The 17,745-nt window shown below is 45.1% G+C and overlaps 1 protein-coding gene across 1 annotated transcript; it reads right to left on the bottom strand.

The window, feature by feature from the left end:
* Positions 1-2,962: 2,962 nt before the first annotated feature.
* On the bottom strand, positions 2,963-11,922 carry LOC109885081 (NAD(P)H dehydrogenase [quinone] 1-like). The gene is made up of 6 exons (XM_020476944.2): positions 11,670-11,922; positions 7,796-7,963; positions 7,485-7,615; positions 7,011-7,124; positions 4,211-4,312; positions 2,963-3,747 (listed from the first exon to the last, which is right to left on the bottom strand). The coding sequence occupies exons 1-6, from the start codon at positions 11,671-11,673 to the stop codon at positions 3,421-3,423; spliced, it is 846 nt and encodes a 281-aa protein (XP_020332533.2). The 5' UTR covers positions 11,674-11,922; the 3' UTR covers positions 2,963-3,420.
* Between the last annotated feature and the right edge of the window lie 5,823 nt (positions 11,923-17,745).

Here is a 17,745-nt window from a genome sequence, read left to right on the forward strand (position 1 = left end):
CCTCCTTTATTCAGTCACTCTCACCCCCCCTCCTTTATTCAGTCACTCTCACCACCCCCTCCTTTATTCAGTCACTCTCACCACCCCCTCCTTTATTCAGTCACTCTCACCCCCCCTCCTTTATTCAGTCACTCTCACCACCCCCTCCTTTATTCAGTCACTCTCACCACCCCCTCCTTTATTCAGTCACTCTCACCCCCCCTCCTTTATTCAGTCACTCTCACCACCCCCTCCTTTATTCAGTCACTCTCACCCCCCCTCCTTTATTCAGTCACTCTCACCACCCCCTTCCTTTATTCAGTCACTCTCACCCCCCCTCCTTTATTTAACAGAGAATCTGTAGCTGGACGGTTTGAAGCAGTTTAATCCGTGCTCTGATTGGAGTGTTATTTCCATGTGAAGGTCATAACCCAGCTCTATTATATATCCCTAATTGTTTTATTATAAGTATGTACTAATAGTATTGGTTGTATAACATATACAGGTATTCAGATATCAGCAGTGCTTTAGTACGTGGTGATACAGAATGAGGATAATACAACACACGACAGTAATCTATTATTATTATTATACAGTAACTTTACAGTGTAGTGTGTGTAGTTGACTTGCCAGCCTCTGTAACACTCACTGTCATCAGGTTTTCCAGAAATCCAGGTTGGATTTCCTACTTATTCCATCCTGATTCCCAGAATCTTCCAGCTGGGATTTCTGGAAAACTTCAGCATTTTTGGGGGGAAAGTTTCCAGAATTTTGCACTTTGACATAATCCAAACTGTATTCTCGTGAACTAGCCTGATCATGCGATAGCTCACCATTCTGTTTCATCTCAAGGAGGCCCTGAGATCAGGTTGGTTCTATGAGGTTATCAAAACTGTGTATGCACCCACAGGAGGTTGGTGGCACCTTAACTGGGGAGGATGGGCTCGTGGTAATGACTGGGGCGGAATCTATGGAATGGTACCAAATACCATCTAACGCATGGTTTCCATGGTCTCCATGGTTTCCAGGTGTTTGATGCCGTTCCATTTGCTCCGTTCCGGTCATTATTATGAGCATTAGTCTCCTGTGATATGTACGTTGTGTTGATGTCAAATGGCAACACCCATTATCAACCAATCAGGAGTTCTGGAAAACCTGGGAGTAGAGGGAAAGTTACTAGAATTTTACAACCCTGGTTTTGTTGATGTCAAACAGTTTCCCCTTTACTATCCTCAGCTTTCAGCTGGTTATCAGGGAGGAGGGGTTATCAGCCTTCAGCTGGTTATCAGGGAGGAGGGGTTATCAGACTTCAGCTGGTTATCAGGGAGGAGGGGTTATCAGCCTGCAGCTGGTTATCAGAGAGGAGGGGTCATAGACTTCAGCTGGTTATCAGGGAGGAGGGGTTATCATCCTTCAGCTGGCTATCAGAGGGAGGGGTTATCAGGGAGGAGGGGTTATCAGCCTTCAGCTGGTTATCAGGGAGGAGGGGTTATCAGCCTTCAGCTGGTTATCAGGGAGGAGGGGTTATCAGAGAGGGGTTATCAGCCTTCAGCTGGTTATCAGGGAGGAGGGGTTATCAGCCTTCAGCTGGTTATCAGGGAGGAGGGGTTATCAGCCTTCAGCTGGTTATCAGGGTGGAGGGGTTATCAGCCTTCAGCTGGTTATCAGGGAGGAGGGGTTCTCAGCCTTTACCTGGTTGTCAGGGAGGAGGGGTTATCAGGGAGGAGGAGTTACCAGACTTCAGCTGGTTATCAGGGAGGAGGGGCTATCAGCCTTCAGCTGGTTGTCAGGGAGGAGGGGTTATCAGCCTTCAGCTGGTTATCAGGGTGGAGGGGTTATCAGCCTTCAGCTGGTTATCAGGGAGGAGGGGTTATCAGGGAGGAGGGGTTATCAGCCTTCAGCTGGTTATCAGGGAGCAGGGGTTATCAGCCTTTACCTGGTTGTCAGGGAGGAGGTGTTATCAGGGAGGAGGGGTTATCAGCCTTCAGCTGGTTATCAGAGGGAGGGGTTATCAGGGAGGGGTTATCAGGGAGGAGGAGTTACCAGACTTCAGCTGGTTATCACAGAGGAGGGGTTATCAGCCTTTACCTGGTTGTCAGGGAGGAGGGGTTACCAGCCTTCAGCTGGTTGTCAGGGAGGAGGGGTTATCAGCCTTCAGCTGGTTATCAGGGAGGAGGGGTTATCAGCCTTCAGCTGGTTGTCAGGGAGGAGGGGTTATCAGGGAGGAGGGGTTATCAGACTTCAGCTGGTTGTCAGGGAGGAGGGGTTATCAGGGAGGAGGGGTTATCAGCCTTCAGCTGGTTGTCAGGGAGGAGGGGTTACCAACAATACAACTAAAAACAAATGTTTGTGTGTCATCCTCCCATGAATAGTTTTTAATCTGTTTTATAAAGGGAAGGGAGTTCCATGCAATCACGGCTCTGTATAAAACCGTGTATTGCCTTGAATTAGTTCTGGACTTGGGGGACTGTGAAGAGACCCCTGGTGGCATGTCTTTGTGGAGTATGTATGGGGGTGTCTCTGCTGGGTGTTATTTGATTATGTAAACAATCTGGAATGTTCATTCCAGTAGTATTTATCATTAAAACAAATAGAAGAGAAGTTCATCTCTTGTCAAGCCTCAACCAGGAAAGACTGGGATGCATGTTGTTGATGTTAGTTCTGTACGTGTAGTTAAAGGGCGGGGCGTGCTGCTTTGTTTTGAGACAGCTGTACCTTCTTAGAAAATAGGGCTCCAAAACCGTTCTTCAACTGTCCACATAGGAGAACCCTTTTTGGTTCCAGGTAGAACCATTTTATGAAAAGGTTTTTATTGGAACCAAAAGGGTTCTACCTGGAACCAACAAGCGTTCTTCAAAGGGTTCTCCTTTGGTTCTAAATGGTTTTTAGGTTCTAGATAGCACCTTTAAGAGGGTAGCTTTGCTAGATCCTCCTTTGCTGCAGCTGACCGTATTACCGGACAGTAATCAACATGAGACCAGAACAGAGTCTGAACAACTAGTGCAGTTTATTGATGTTTCAAAAACGCAGAACATCTTTTTATAACAGACATACCTCTCCCCATCTTCACAACAACTCTGTCAATTTGACTTGACCATAATAACTGACCATCCTATGTATTTCTTAAGCAATAAGGCACGAGGGGGGGGGTGTAGTTTATGGCCAATTTACGACGGCTAAGGGCTGTTCTTAAGCACGACGCAACGCAGAGTTCCTGGATACAGCCTTTAGCCGTGGAATATTGGCCATTTACCACAAACCCCCGAGGTGATTTATTGCTATTATAAACTGGTTACAAATAAGCCGTTTTTGTCAGGGGGGAGGGGTCATCAGTCTTCAGCTGGTTGTCAGGGGGAGGGGTCATCATCCTTCAGCTGGTTGTCAGGGGGGGAGGGGTCATCAGCCTTCAGCTGGTTGTCAGGGGGGAGGGGTCATCAGCCTTCAGCTGGTTGTCAGGGGGGAGGGGTCATCAGCCTTCAGCTGGTTGTCAGGGGGGAGGGGTTTCCCCAGGTGGTGTCCGGTGGTGATGCCGTGGGGGCGGGTGCTCTGCTCCTCCCTGACCTCCGGCCGCAGCACGAAGCCCCCAGGGAAGGTCAGGTCAAACATCTCGCTGGGGGCAAAGGTCAGGGGTCGCTCGACCAGCAGGGTCTTCAGCCTGGCCCTCCAGCCATCCAGCATGGCTGTCCGATTCGCGGGGGGGCTGTGTCCCGGACACCAGAACACCTGGGGGGCTAGCACCTGGAACCCACAGTAGTGAAGCACGCCGTTCTGAAAGGATGGTGGAGGAGAGAGGAGAAGAGTCTGGGTCAAATACATGTAGCAAATACTTGAACTGCGGTGGTTTAGTTTGGTTTAGTTTGCACAATATGCTACAATGTAACCAATGAAATAGACCCCCCCCAAAAAAATGCAAACCCAAAACTAAACGAAACACATTGGAAATACTTGGTACTTGGAGGTAACCTTGAAGCATAATAATGTATGAGGAAACTCATTTAGAGACACACAAGTATCCCCAAAGACACTCGATTGTCTTCTAAAGCAAATACAGTGAAATATTTTGTTTTGGGTGTCACATCTTAACTCTTCCCCCCTGGCTGTCTTCCTGTGTTACCTGTAGGGGCCACAGTGTGACGTTAATGTCTAAAGCTACGAGAAGCAAATACAGCGAAATATTTTGTTTTGGGTGTCACATCTTAACTCTTCCCCCCTGGCTGTCTTCCTGTGTTACCTGTAGGGGCCACAGTGTGACGTTAATGTCTCCGTTGATGCCGTCAGGGCGGTACATAGTCTGCATAGACCCAGTGCTGAACGACAACATGGCTTTCTTGTCCTGTAAAATGATAAAGAGTATGAAGTGTAACTCCCAACAAAACACAGAGGTCCTATTCATTCCACCAAAACACCATTTACCCTTAACCTAGAAGCAATATAGCCTGAACTGAATGAGAGCAGTGTGTCATTTCATAAGGTAGATATTATGTAGGGTGTCCAAACAAAAACTCATCTTTTGACCAATGGGTAAAACACTATATTAATTGTGTAGGTACTGCTCAAACAAAAACCAATGGTCCAAACCTCATGTCTCTGTCATAATCTGTTCAAAATGTAGGATGTTTTTACCCTTGTAGGTTGTTTTTACCCTTGTAGGATGTTTTTACCCTTGTAGGATGTTTTTACCCTTGTAGGATATTTTTACCCTTGTAGGATATTGTTTTTTTTACCCTTGTAGGATGTTTTTTACCCTTGTAGGATGGACAAAATCAGGGTGATTAAATCAATGGAGGCCAGAGAAAAAAAAAGTGGTGAAAAATCAGGAAAATAGCATTAGGTCAGCTAGACTAGAGGATGTTAGAGAATAGCACTAGGTCAGCTAGACTAGAGGATGTTAGAGAATAGCATTAGGTCAGCTAGACTAGACGATGTTAGAGAATAGCATTAGGTCAGCTAGACTAGAGGATGTTAGAGAATAGCATTAGGTCAGCTAGACTAGACGATGTTAGAGAATAGCATTAGGTCAGCTAGACTAGACGATGTTAGAGAATAGCATTAGGTCAGCTAGACTAGACGATGTTAGAGAATAGCATTAGGTCAGCTAGACTAGACGATGTTAGAGAATAGCATTAGGTCAGCTAGACTAGACGATGTTAGAGAATAGCATTAGGTCAGCTAGACTAGACGATGTTAGAGAATAGCATTTTTTATGTTGAAAAAGTTGTAGATATATTCCAATGAAGTTAGATCTTTATTTGTTATATATATATAAGAAAGCCTTAAATAATCCATTTGTTTAGAGAGAAAAATGTAGATAATGTTTTTGTAAAGTAGTAAAGTAATAAGATGTTGGTTGAGCGTGTTGGGGGCTAGTTACCCCTTTATGGTTATGAATGTGGTTCTACCTGTCATTTAGACATTTAGACAATGACTAGCCCAGTTAGCGCTAGTTTATGTTAACTTGCCAGCTAGCAAATTCACTAGCAGTTAATGCTAGCCGGCTAGCAAATTCACTAGCAGTTAATGCTAGCCGGCTAGCAAATTCACTAGCAGTTAATGCTAGCCGGCTAGCAAATTCACTAACAGTTAATGCTAGCCGGCTAGCAAATTCACTAGCAGTTAATGCTAGCCGGCTAGCAAATTCACTAGCAGTTAATGCTAGCCGGCTAGCAAATTCACTAGCAGTTAATGCTAGCCGGCTAGCAAATTCACTAGCAGTTAATGCTAGCCTGCTAGCAAATTCACTAGCAGTTAATGCTAGCCTGCTAGCAAATTCACTAGCAGTTAATGCTAGCCTGCTAGCAAATTCACTAGCAGTTAATGCTAGCCTGCTAGCAAATTCACTAGCAGTTAATGCTAGCCTGCTAGCAAATTCACTAGCAGTTAATGCTAGCCTGCTAGCAAATTCACTAGCAGTTAATGCTAGCCAGCTAGCATATTCACTAGCAGTTAATGCTAGCCAGCTAGCATATTCACTAGCAGTTAATGCTAGCCAGCTAGCATATTCACTAGCAGTTAATGCTAGCCAGCTAGCATATTCACTAGCAGTTAATGCTAGCCAGCTAGCATATTCACTAGCAGTTAATGCTAGCCAGCTAGCATATTCACTAGCAGTTAATGCTAGCCAGCTAGCATATTCACTAGCAGTTAATGCTAGCCAGCTAGCAAATTCACTAGCAGTTAATGCTAGCCAGCTAGCAAATTCACTAGCAGTTAATGCTAGCCAGCTAGCAAATTCACTAGCAGTTAATGCTAGCCAGCTAGCAAATTCACTAGCAGTTAATGCTAGCCAGCTAGCAAATTCACTAGCAGTTAATGCTAGCCAGCTAGCAAATTCACTAGCAGTTAATGCTAGCCAGCTAGCAAATTCACTAGCAGTTAATGCTAGCCAGCTAGCAAATTCACTAGCAGTTAATGCTAGCCAGCTAGCAAATTCACTAGCAGTTAATGCTAGCCAGCTAGCAAATTCACTAGCAGTTGATGCTAGCCAGCTAGCAAATTCACTAGCAGTTGATGCTAGCCAGCTAGCAAATTCACTAGCAGTTGATGCTAGCCAGCTAGCAAATTCACTAGCAGTTAATGCTAGCCAGCTAGCAAATTCACTAGCAGTTAATGCTAGCCAGCTAGCTAGTTAGCATAAACTACTAGGAGTTCTAGCTAGCAAACTTACTACCAGATTGTCTGAGGTAAAATACATAAACAAAGACAACGTAACTTAATTTCAGTTGTAAATGTTTCCAGTAGTGACTGATAGCTTTACAGTTAATGCACCTTTATAGACTTATAGCTATTTTACACAGCATTTTATGTCATATAGCCAGCTATCTACGTAACAGAGAGCTTTTCAATTGGCATCTCTACCCTTGTTTTCAGTCACAAGTGGGGACTTGATTAGGTGGGAGCATTGCATTTACATCAAAACCTCCTGATTCGGGCCCATACATGGCATGAACTCTTCCCGCTCATTGTCAATGGGTATGACACTAACACAGGCTACTGGAACTAAAGACATGAACAGAAGGGTCAAAAGGTCAAACCTTGAATATTCCATTGTTGTACATCTTCTGCAGCGAGAAGGCAAAGCCTTGAGTCAGGACTCTGTCTATCCAGCCCTTCATGATGGCTGGAACGCTGAACCAGTACATAGGGAACTGATGGGGAGAGAGAGATGGTTGACACTCCATCTACAACAATCCAATGATTGTTAAACTATGATGGGGAGTGTAGGCTTAAATACTTTGGGGAGAAAGGTGGAGAATTTAAACGCAGCAGGGCACAGTCGAAGAAGAGACAGAAAGAGAGGTTGGGGGAAGGGGAGTGAGACAGAAAGAGAGAGAAAGAGAGAGGGAAAGAGAGAGAGAAAGAGGGAAGAGAGAGAAAGAGGGAAAGAGAGAGAAAGAGGGAAAGAGAGAGGAAGAGAGAGGGGGGGAGAGAGGGAGAGGGGGAGAGAGGGAGGGGGAGAGAGAGAGAGGGGGAGAGAGTGGAATTGGGAAGAGTGTGTGACCTCTGACCTGGAAGATGACGAGCTCCGCCGCCTCCACTTTCCGCTGCTCAGCTATGATGTCATCACTGAGTCGACCCTCCTTCCAGGCATGCATGGTCTCCTCTCCGTACTTGAAGTGCTCCGGGTTCGTCACCTCACCTGGCAAAGAGACAGAACAGCAGCAACGTCAAGCGCGTGTGTAGTTTGTTTGGCACGTGTGTTGGCGTGTGTGTGCGGAGTTTGTTTGGCACGTGTGTTGGCGTGTGTAAGCGTGTGTGTGCGTGTGAGCCTGTGTGTGTGTGTGTGTGAGCCTGTGTGTGTGTGTGTGTGTGTGTGTACCTGTGATATCCTCCATTGTGGCGGAGGCTCTGAAGTTCATGGCGTAAAGGTCAGACACAACAACCTTGTAGCCCTGCTGTCTGAGGGCTTCCACGGCAACATCCTTCACTGCCGAGTTAAAGGACCCCCCACTCTGATGGGCGTACACAATCAGCACTGTCTTCTGAGCTGGTGCACACACACACACACACACACACACACACACACACACACACACACACACACACACACACACACACACACACGTATGATAAGGTGGTGGATGGATCAGTCATAATTGTTTCCCTAAAACAACACTACACATCAAGTTACCTTTCATTATGAATGTGTTATCATCTGGTTTTTACTCCATCTTTGGAAAAAAGGGTTCCAAAGGGGTTCTGTGGCTGTCGCCGTAGGAGAACCCTTTTTGGTTACAGGTAGAACCCTTTTGGAATCCAGGGTCCATAGGGTAGTGCACTACTGTTGACCAGGGTCCATAGGGTAGTGCACTACTGTTGACCAGGGTCCATAAGGTAGTGCACTACTGTTGACCAGGGTCCATAAGGTAGTGCACTACTGTTGACCAGGGTCCATAGGGTAGTGCACTACTGTTGACCAGGGTCCATATGGTAGTGCACTACTGTTGACCAGGGTCCATAGGGTAGTGCACTACTGTTGACCAGGGTCCATAGGGTAGTGCACTACTGTTGACCAGGGTCCATAAGGTAGTGTACTACTGTTGACCAGGGTCCATAAGGTAGTGCACTACTGTTGACCAGGGTCCATAGGGTAGTGCACTACTGTTGACCAGGGTCCATAAGGTAGTGCACTACTGTTGACCAGGGTCCATAGGGTAGTGCACTACTGTTGACCAGGGTCCATAAGGTAGTGTACTACTGTTGACCAGGGTCCATAAGGTAGTGCACTACTGTTGACCAGGGTCCATAAGGTAGTGCACTACTGTTGACCAGGGTCCATAGGGTAGTGCACTACTGTTGACCAGGGTCCATAGGGTAGTGCACTACTGTTGACCAGGGTCCATAGGGTAGTGCACTACTGTTGACCAGGGTCCATAAGGTAGTGCACTACTGTTGACCAGGGTCCATAAGGTAGTGCACTACTGTTGACCAGGGTCCATAGGGTAGTGCACTACTGTTGACCAGGGTCCATATGGTAGTGCACTACTGTTGACCAGGGTCCATAGGGTAGTGCACTACTGTTGACCAGGGTCCATAGGGTAGTGCACTACTGTTGACCAGGGTCCATAGGGTAGTGCACTACTGTTGACCAGGGTCCATAGGGTAGTGCACTACTGTTGACCAGGGTCCATAGGGTAGTGCACTACTGTTGACCAGGGTCCATAGGGTAGTGCACTACTGTTGACCAGGGTCCATAGGGTAGTGCACTACTGTTGACCAGGGTCCATAGGGTAGTGCACTACTGTTGACCAGGGTCCATAGGGTAGTGCACTACTGTTGACCAGGGTCCATAGGGTAGTGCACTACTGTTGACCAGGGTCCATAGGGTAGTGCACTACTGTTGACCAGGGTCCATAGGGTAGTGCACTACTGTTGACCAGGGTCCATAGGGTAGTGCACTACTGTTGACCAGGGTCCATAGGGTAGTGCACTACTGTTGACCAGGGTCCATAAGGTAGTGCACTACTGTTGACCAGGGTCCATAGGGTAGTGTACTACTGTTGACCAGGGTCCATAGGGTAGTGCACTACTGTTGACCAGGGTCCATAGGGTAGTGTACTTTACAGGACAGTGTTTCCCAGCCCCAGTCCTCCCAACAGGACACATTGATTTTGTACCTTTGCCCAATGACAATGAAATGATCCGTGTATAATTTTAATGGTAGGTTTATTTGAACAGTGAGAGACAGGATAACAACAAAAATATCCAGAAAAACGCATGTCAAAAATGTTATAAATTGATTAGCATTTTAATGAGGGAAATATGTATTTGACCCCTCTGCAAAACATGACTTAGTACTTGGTGGCAAAACCCTTGTTGGCAATCACACCTTCTGCTCCCTCCACAGATTTTCTATGGGATTATGGTCTGGAGCCTGGCTAGGCCAGTCCAGGACCTTAATGTGCTTCTTCTTGAGCCACTCCTTTGTTGCCTTGGCCGTGTGTTTTGGGTCATTGTCATGCTGGAATACCCATCCACGACCCATTCACAATGCCCTGGCTGAGGGAAGGAGGTTCTCACCCAAGATTTGACGGTACATGGCCCCGTCCATCGTCCCTTTGATGCGGTGAAGTTGTCCTGTCCCCTTAGCAGAAAAACACCCCCAAAGCATAAAGTTTCCATCTCCATGTTTGACAGTGGGGATGGTATTCTTGGGGTCATAGGAGCGTTCCTCCTCCTCCAAACACGGCGAGTTGAGTTGATGCCAAAGAGCTCCATTTTGGTCTCATCTGACCAATCACCCAGTTGTCCTCTGAATCATTCCGATGTTCATTGGCAAACTTCAGACGGGCATGTATATGTGCTTTCTTGAGCAGGGGGACCTTGCGGGTGCTGCAGGATTTCAGTCCTTCACGGCGTAGTGTGTTACCAATTGTTTTCTTGGTGACTATGGTCCCAGCTGCCTTGATGTGATCTTCCTGTCATCGGATGGGGCCACAGTGTCTCCTGACCCCTCCTGTCTCAGCCTCCAGTATTTATGCTGCAGTAGATTATGGGTCGGGGGGCTAGGGTCAGTTATATATCTGGAGTACTTCTCCTGTCTTATCCGGTGTCCTGTGTGAATTCTCTCTTTATTTCTGGCCATGGTGGAGAGTTTGGAATCTGATTGATTGATTGCTTCTGTGGACAGGTGTCTTTTTTACAGGTAACAAACTGAGATTAGGAGCACTCCCTTTAAGAGTTTGTTACCTGTATAAAGGTAAAAGACACCTGGGACCCAGAAATCCTTCTGATTGAGAGATGGTCAAATACATATTTCCCTCATTAAAATGCAAATCAATTTATACAATTTTTGACCTGTGTTTTTCTGGATATTTTTGTTGTTATTCTGTCTCTCACTGTTCAAACAAACCTACCATTAAAATTATAGACGGATCATTTCTTTATCAGTGGGCAAACGTACAAAATCAGCAGGGGATCAAACACTTTTTCCCCTCACTGTTTTTAAAATTTTATTTTACCTTTATTTTACTAGGCAAATCAGTTAAGAACTAATTCTTATTTTCAATGACGGCCTAGGAACAGTGGGTTAACTGCCTGTTCAGGGGCAGAACGACAGATTTCTACCTTGTCAGCTCGGGGATTCGAACTTGCAACCTTTCGGTTACTAGTCCAACGCTCTTAACCACTAGGCTACCCTGCCGCGAGCCTCTTGACGTGAGCCCCTGGCTATCTGTACATTTAAGAAAACTAGAAAATAGGAAGATGTTTGAAATGATTTATACTTTTTACTTTTGATACTTAAGTATATTTAAAACAAAATACTTTAAACACTTTTTCAAGTAGTATTTTAGTGGGTGACATTTCACTTTTACTTGACTCATTTTCTATTCTAAGGTATATTTGACTGTTTCCACAACTGACAATACATCCATTGTGTTTGTTAAACTACAACGGAACTATTGTATAAAGTTGTCCAAGTTCAATAATGCTGATCACAATAATCTGAAAAAAAAACGGAGTGGTTTTGTCACTATAGCGTTTGCATAAATCTTACTCAGTATAGCAACACAAAGTACTAAGGCATCAGCACAAAAATCACACCACTTGTTGGCTATTTCCTCAAACACTGGACAAATGCATGACAACTTTAAATCTCACCTGAACAAGCCAGCAGGATAATGAAATATAAACCAAAGTACCTGAAAGCAGAGATATTGTAAATGCACTAATATCTCACCGTTGAGACTTACCCATGACGCGAGTTTATGATCGGTTCTTCCCCGGATCTGGACGTTCCCTCTTCTGCAACTCGAGGGGAAAACCTGCGTCCTTGTCCGGTGCCGCAGCTCTTATCACTATGGAACCGCCCGCTGATATTCGCGTGAGAAACATTGTGTGATTGAAACTGAGATTGAGCGGTTACATAACACCAGAGTTTCGAGTCTCACGTACACAAAGAAGAAAATAAGAAAGAAAAAAAACGTCCCGTAGCCTCGACAGCCATGGGACCATGGGGCCGACCAAAGTCTATCCAGGCGTGTTTTAACGTTGTTATGTTACAGCCAGTTTACTGGTTGAGAGAATGATTGGTTTACTACCTTTGGCTTTAGGAAAAGTGTTTTGTGGTATTTTTTGTCTGTATTAGGCCATTCATATGGGTACCATGAGTTTATCCGATTTAAGCGTTGCGATGCGATGCGTGAAGAAACATTGGCAAGTCATAAATCACCACCTACTCTGGAACTTTTTGACATGTAAAAGTTGTTCCAACACGGGACTCCCTAAAACACAGTACTTCACCGGAAGTGAATTTCGTAGCATGCTAGGAAAGAATTTCGCAAACCTTAACTCTTTTCCTAACCTTAACCTAATTTTCCGAACATGATACGTTTCTTCTCCAAACCTGCTGCGTAAATTCTTCTAACCTACTACGAAAAAAAAATATCAACTTTCGGTTGTAGCTGTATCAAAGTGGCGTGTTTTCAGACCGTCCCGTTCCAACACACAGTACACCTATTGTGCTGCGTGCCGCCTCAGTATTTGCGTTAGGTGCGGTCCCGTGCGGAATGCGCCATGACAGGACTAATCTCAAAAACAAGACTTCACTGGTCTGACCAGTCTTCGGGCTGTTTTGAATGTCACTTGCACACTTTTGTCACCCCTCACTGGAACGACAGACAGACAGACGTTGGGCAGCTGATAGACTGCAATTCTAATTCAACCATAGATCAAGATGAACTTGCTGTCTTTATCTAGCCGCTGTAGAGAAATGCTAATTCTTATGTAGGTGACCAAACTATTGTTGATAAAGGGCTACCACTCAGAGTTGAGCCTGTGGGGTCCCCTACAGGATAGCTCCCGCATTACACTAATGGCCAAAACCAGCGCACACACACATGATCTCCGTTGTCTCTGAACGTTGAATGCCCGAAGAGGATTCTACGATGACGGACAGACAACTGAGCCAATGGCGGAAGACTACAGACTACACCCCAGATGAACCAATCCAAAGATCCGATCTTCCAGAATCAACCTACATTCTTTCCTATATAATAGTGGTGTACTGATTGTAACGGTCTCTTCTTCGTCTGCGCTTCCGTACGAACCAGCGGGAGAGCCGTAATTACGCTGTTCTAGATATCTTCACTCTGAATAAACTGTAGCTTGTCATACAATTTACCACCTTGTCTGAATCGATCCTTGACCGACTCGTCCGTCTACATATCCAATTACTAACACCGCACAATAATGACATAGCCCACATTCTACCAGTAGGACACACACAGGTGTCCCACGAACATCAGATACTTTGAGTTGAGTTGAGTTTGAGTTTATTTTTATTTTTACAGGGACAGTGCACATTAATCAACATTTCAGTAAAAGTGCCGGTTTTAGCCAACCGGCTAATTTTCAACCGCAGTCCCTGGGCAGGTTATTAAAAACAATTACAATATTTTTTATTTTATTTATTTTATTTCACCTTTATTTAACCAGGTAGGCTAGTTGAGAACAAGTTCTCATTTGCAACTGCGACCTGGCCAAGATAAAGCATAGCAGTGTGAGCATACAACAAAGAGTTACACATGGAGTAAACAATTAACAAGTCAATAACACAGTAGAAAACAAAGGGGGGGTCTATATACAATGTGTGCAAAAGGCATGAGGAGGTAGGCAAATAATTACAATTTTGCAGATTAACACTGGAGTGATAAAAGATCAGATGGTCATGTACAGGTAGAGATATTGGTGTGCAGAAGAGCAGAAAAGTAAATAAATAAAATATATATAGACAATATATAACATAGAACAAGCAAGACAGAGCAACATAGGACAAGCAAGACGTAGCATACAGACAGAGCAGCATAAAACAAAAAGCAGCAAGACAAAATTCATAAAAGCAACAAAGTGTTTCCACACCTCACAAGCTACAGACAACAGACAACATGGAAAGCGGCAACACACAGCTAGGGACCATGTTCACAAATCTGATTGACCTTTAGCCATGTCTTCAAGCATTTTGTGAAAGTGTGATATGTGGTGCAGTTATGTGTGTCTGATGGCAGTGTATTCCAGACATGGGAAGCTCTCACAGAGAATGCAGATTTACTAAAGGTGCTTTTCCTTAGGGGAACTATACAGTCACCTCTCATGGCAGACCTTGTGGATCTGCTGCCATATGTCTGGGTTTTCTGTTTAACAAAAATATTGAGTGGAGGGGGAGCCAGGCCATTGAGGATCTTGAATACAAGACATGCGTCGGTGTATTGCACAAGATTTTCCCAACTCAAGAGCTCATGCTTTCTAAGGATGTGACAATGATGATGGCTATTGGGCTTCCTATCAAGCACTTTGAGAGCCTGTTTGTAGACAGACTGAATAGGTTTTAATGTTGTACAGCAAGCTTGGGCCCAACTAGTCAAGCAGTATGTTAAGTGGGGGAGTATCATAGATTTGAAGTACAGTTTTGCTACCTCTGTAGTCAAACAATTTCGTATCAATCGGAAATTAGCTAGGTTGAATTTGGTTATTTGAAGGACCTTTTTCACATGCTTTTTAAAAGAGAGGTTGGAATCAAGTATGATGCCAAGGTACTTAAAATCGGATACCACCTGGAGCTTCTCCCCTGACACATAGACATCTGGCTCAGTAGCATCTGTTGCCCTCTTTGTGAAGAACATGCAAACAGTTTTTTTCACATTGAGATGCAAACACGAGTCACTGAGCCACTTTGTAACCTGGACCATTACAGTAGTGAGTTCTTGTGCAGATTGTTGTTTGCTCTTTGCATGCACATATATCACTGTATCATCTGCATACATTTGAACTTCAGACCCAGTACAGACAGAAGGCAGATCATTAATGTACAGGCTGAACAGGAGGGGCCCCAGTATTGACCCTAGTAATAATCTGCTTAGACCCCAACCAAGGAACATCAAAAGTCGTGCTATAAATTCACAGACAACACAAAGATTCCTTGATGCCCTTCCAGACTCCCTCTGCCTACCCAAGGACGCCAGAGGTCAAAAATCAGTTAACCACCAAGGATCTCAATCTAATCTTGCGCAATACCCTAGATGCAGTTGCACCCCTAAAAACTAAAAAAATGTCTCATAAGAAACTAGCTCCCTGGTACACAGAAAATACCCGAGCTCTGAAGCAAGCTTCCAGAAAATTGGAACGGAAATGGCGCCACACCAAACGGGAAGTCTTCCGACTAGCTTGGAAGGACGGTACCGTGCAGTACCGTAGAGCCCTTACTGCTGCTCGATCATCCTATTTTTCTAACTTAATTGAGGAAAATAAGAACAATCCGAAATTCCTTTTTAATACTGTCGCAAAGCTAACTAAAAAGCAGCATTCCCCAAGAGAGGATGACTTTCACTTTAGCAGTGATAAATTCATGAACTTCTTTGAGGAAAAGATTATGATTATTAGAAAGCAAATTACGGACTCCTCTTTAAACCTGCGTATTCCTCCAAACCTCAGTTGTCCTGAGTCTGCACAACTCTGCCAGGACCTAGGATCAAGAGAGACGCTCAAGTGTTTTAGTACTATATCTCTTGACACAATGATGAAAATAATCATGGCCTCTAAACCTTCAAGCTGCATACTGGACCCTATTCCAACTAAACTACTGAAAGAGCTGCTTCCTGTGCTTGGCCCTCCTATGTTGAACATAATAAACGGCTCTCTATCCACTGGATGTGTACCAAACTCACTAAAAGTGGCAGTAATAAAGCCTCTCTTGAAAAAGCCAAACCTTGACCCAGAAAATATAAAAAACTATCGGCCTATATCGAATCTTCCATTCCTCTCAAAAATTTTAGAGAAGGCTGTTGCGCAGCAACTCACTGCCTTCCTGAAGACAAACAATGTATACGAAATGCTTCAGTCTGGTTTTAGACCCCATCATAGCACTGAGACGGCACTTGTGAAGGTGGTAAATGACATTTTAATGGCATCGGACCGAGGCTCTGCATCTGTCCTCGTGCTCCTAGACCTTAGTGCTGCTTTTGATACCATCGATCACCACATTCTTTTGGAGAGATTGGAAACCCAAATTGGTCTACACGGACATGTTCTGGCCTGGTTTAGATCTTATCTGTCGGAAAGATATCAGTTTGTCTCTGTGAATGGTTTGTCCTCTGACAAATCAACTGTAAATTTCGGTGTTCCTCAAGGTTCCGTTTTAGGACCACTATTGTTTTCACTATATATTTTACCTCTTGGGGATGTTATTCGAAAACATAATGTAAACTTTCACTGCTATGCGGATGACACACAGCTGTACATTTCAATGAAACATGGTGAAGCCCCAAAATTGCCCTCGCTAGAAGCATGTGTTTCAGACATAAGGAAGTGGATGGCTGCAAACTTTCTACTATTAAACTCGGACAAAACAGAGATGCTTGTTCTAGGTCCCAAGAAACAAAGAGATCTTCTGTTGAATCTGACAATTAATCTTAATGGTTGTACAGTCGTCTCAAATAAAACTGTGAAGGACCTCGGCGTTACTCTGGACCCTGATCTTTCTTTTGAAGAACATATCAAGACCATTTCGAGGACAGCTTTTTTCCATCTACGTAACATTGCAAAAATCAGAAACTTTCTGTCCAAAAATGATGCAGAAAAATTAATCCATGCTTTTGTCACTTCTAGGTTAGACTACTGCAATGCTCTATTTTCCGGCTACCCGGATAAAGCACTAAATAAACTTCAGTTAGTGCTAAATACGGCTGCTAGAATCCTGACTAGAACCAAAAAATTTGATCATATTACTCCAGTGCTAGCCTCTCTACACTGGCTTCCTGTCAAAGCAAGGGCTGATTTCAAGGTTTTACTGCTAACCTACAAAGCATTACATGGGCTTGCTCCTACCTATCTCTCTGATTTGGTCCTGCCGTACATACCTATACGTACGCTACGGTCACAAGACGCAGGCCTCCTAATTGTCCCTAGAATTTCTAAGCAAACAGCTGGAGGCAGGGCTTTCTCCTATAGAGCTCCATTTTTATGGAACGGTCTGCCTACCCATGTCAGAGACGCAAACTCGGTCTCAACCTTTAAGTCTTTACTGAAGACTCATCTCTTCAGTGGGTCATATGATTGAGTGTAGTCTGGCCCAGGAGTGGGAAGGTGAACGGAAAGGCTCTGGAGCAACGAACCGCCCTTGCTGTCTCTGCCTGGCCGGTTCCCCTCTTTCCACTGGGATTCTCTGCCTCTAACCCTATTACAGGGGCTGAGTCACTGGCTTGCTGGGGCTCTCTCATGCCGTCCCTGGAGGGGGTGCGTCACCTGAGTGGGTTGATTCACTGTTGTGGTCATCCTGTCTGGGTTGGCGCCCCCCCCCTTGGGTTGTGCCGTGGCGGAGATCTTTGTGGGCTATACTCAGCCTTGTCTCAGGATGGTAAGTTGGTGGTTGAAGATATCCCTCTAGTGGTGTGGGGGCTGTGCTTTGGCAAAGTGGGTGGGGTTATATCCTTCCTGTTTGGCCCTGTCCGGGGGTGTCCTCGGATGGGGCCACAGTGTCTCCTGGCCCCTCCTGTCTCAGCCTCCAGTATTTATGCTGCAGTAGTTTATGTGTCGGGGGGCTGGGGTCAGTTTGTTATATCTGGAGTACTTCTCCTGTCCTATTCGGTGTCCTGTGTGAATCTAAGTGTGCGTTCTCTAATTCTCTCCTTCTCTCTTTCTTTCTCTCTCTCGGAGGACCTGAGCCCTAGGACCATGCCCCAGGACTACCTGACATGATGACTCCTTGCTGTCCCCAGTCCACCTGGCCATGCTGCTGTTCCAGTTTCAACTGACCTGAGCCCTAGGACCATGCCC

The sequence above is a fragment of the Oncorhynchus kisutch genome, unplaced genomic scaffold, assembly GCF_002021735.2.
Source record: "Oncorhynchus kisutch isolate 150728-3 unplaced genomic scaffold, Okis_V2 Okis03b-Okis08b_hom, whole genome shotgun sequence".
Classification (NCBI taxonomy): Eukaryota; Metazoa; Chordata; class Actinopteri; order Salmoniformes; family Salmonidae; genus Oncorhynchus; species Oncorhynchus kisutch.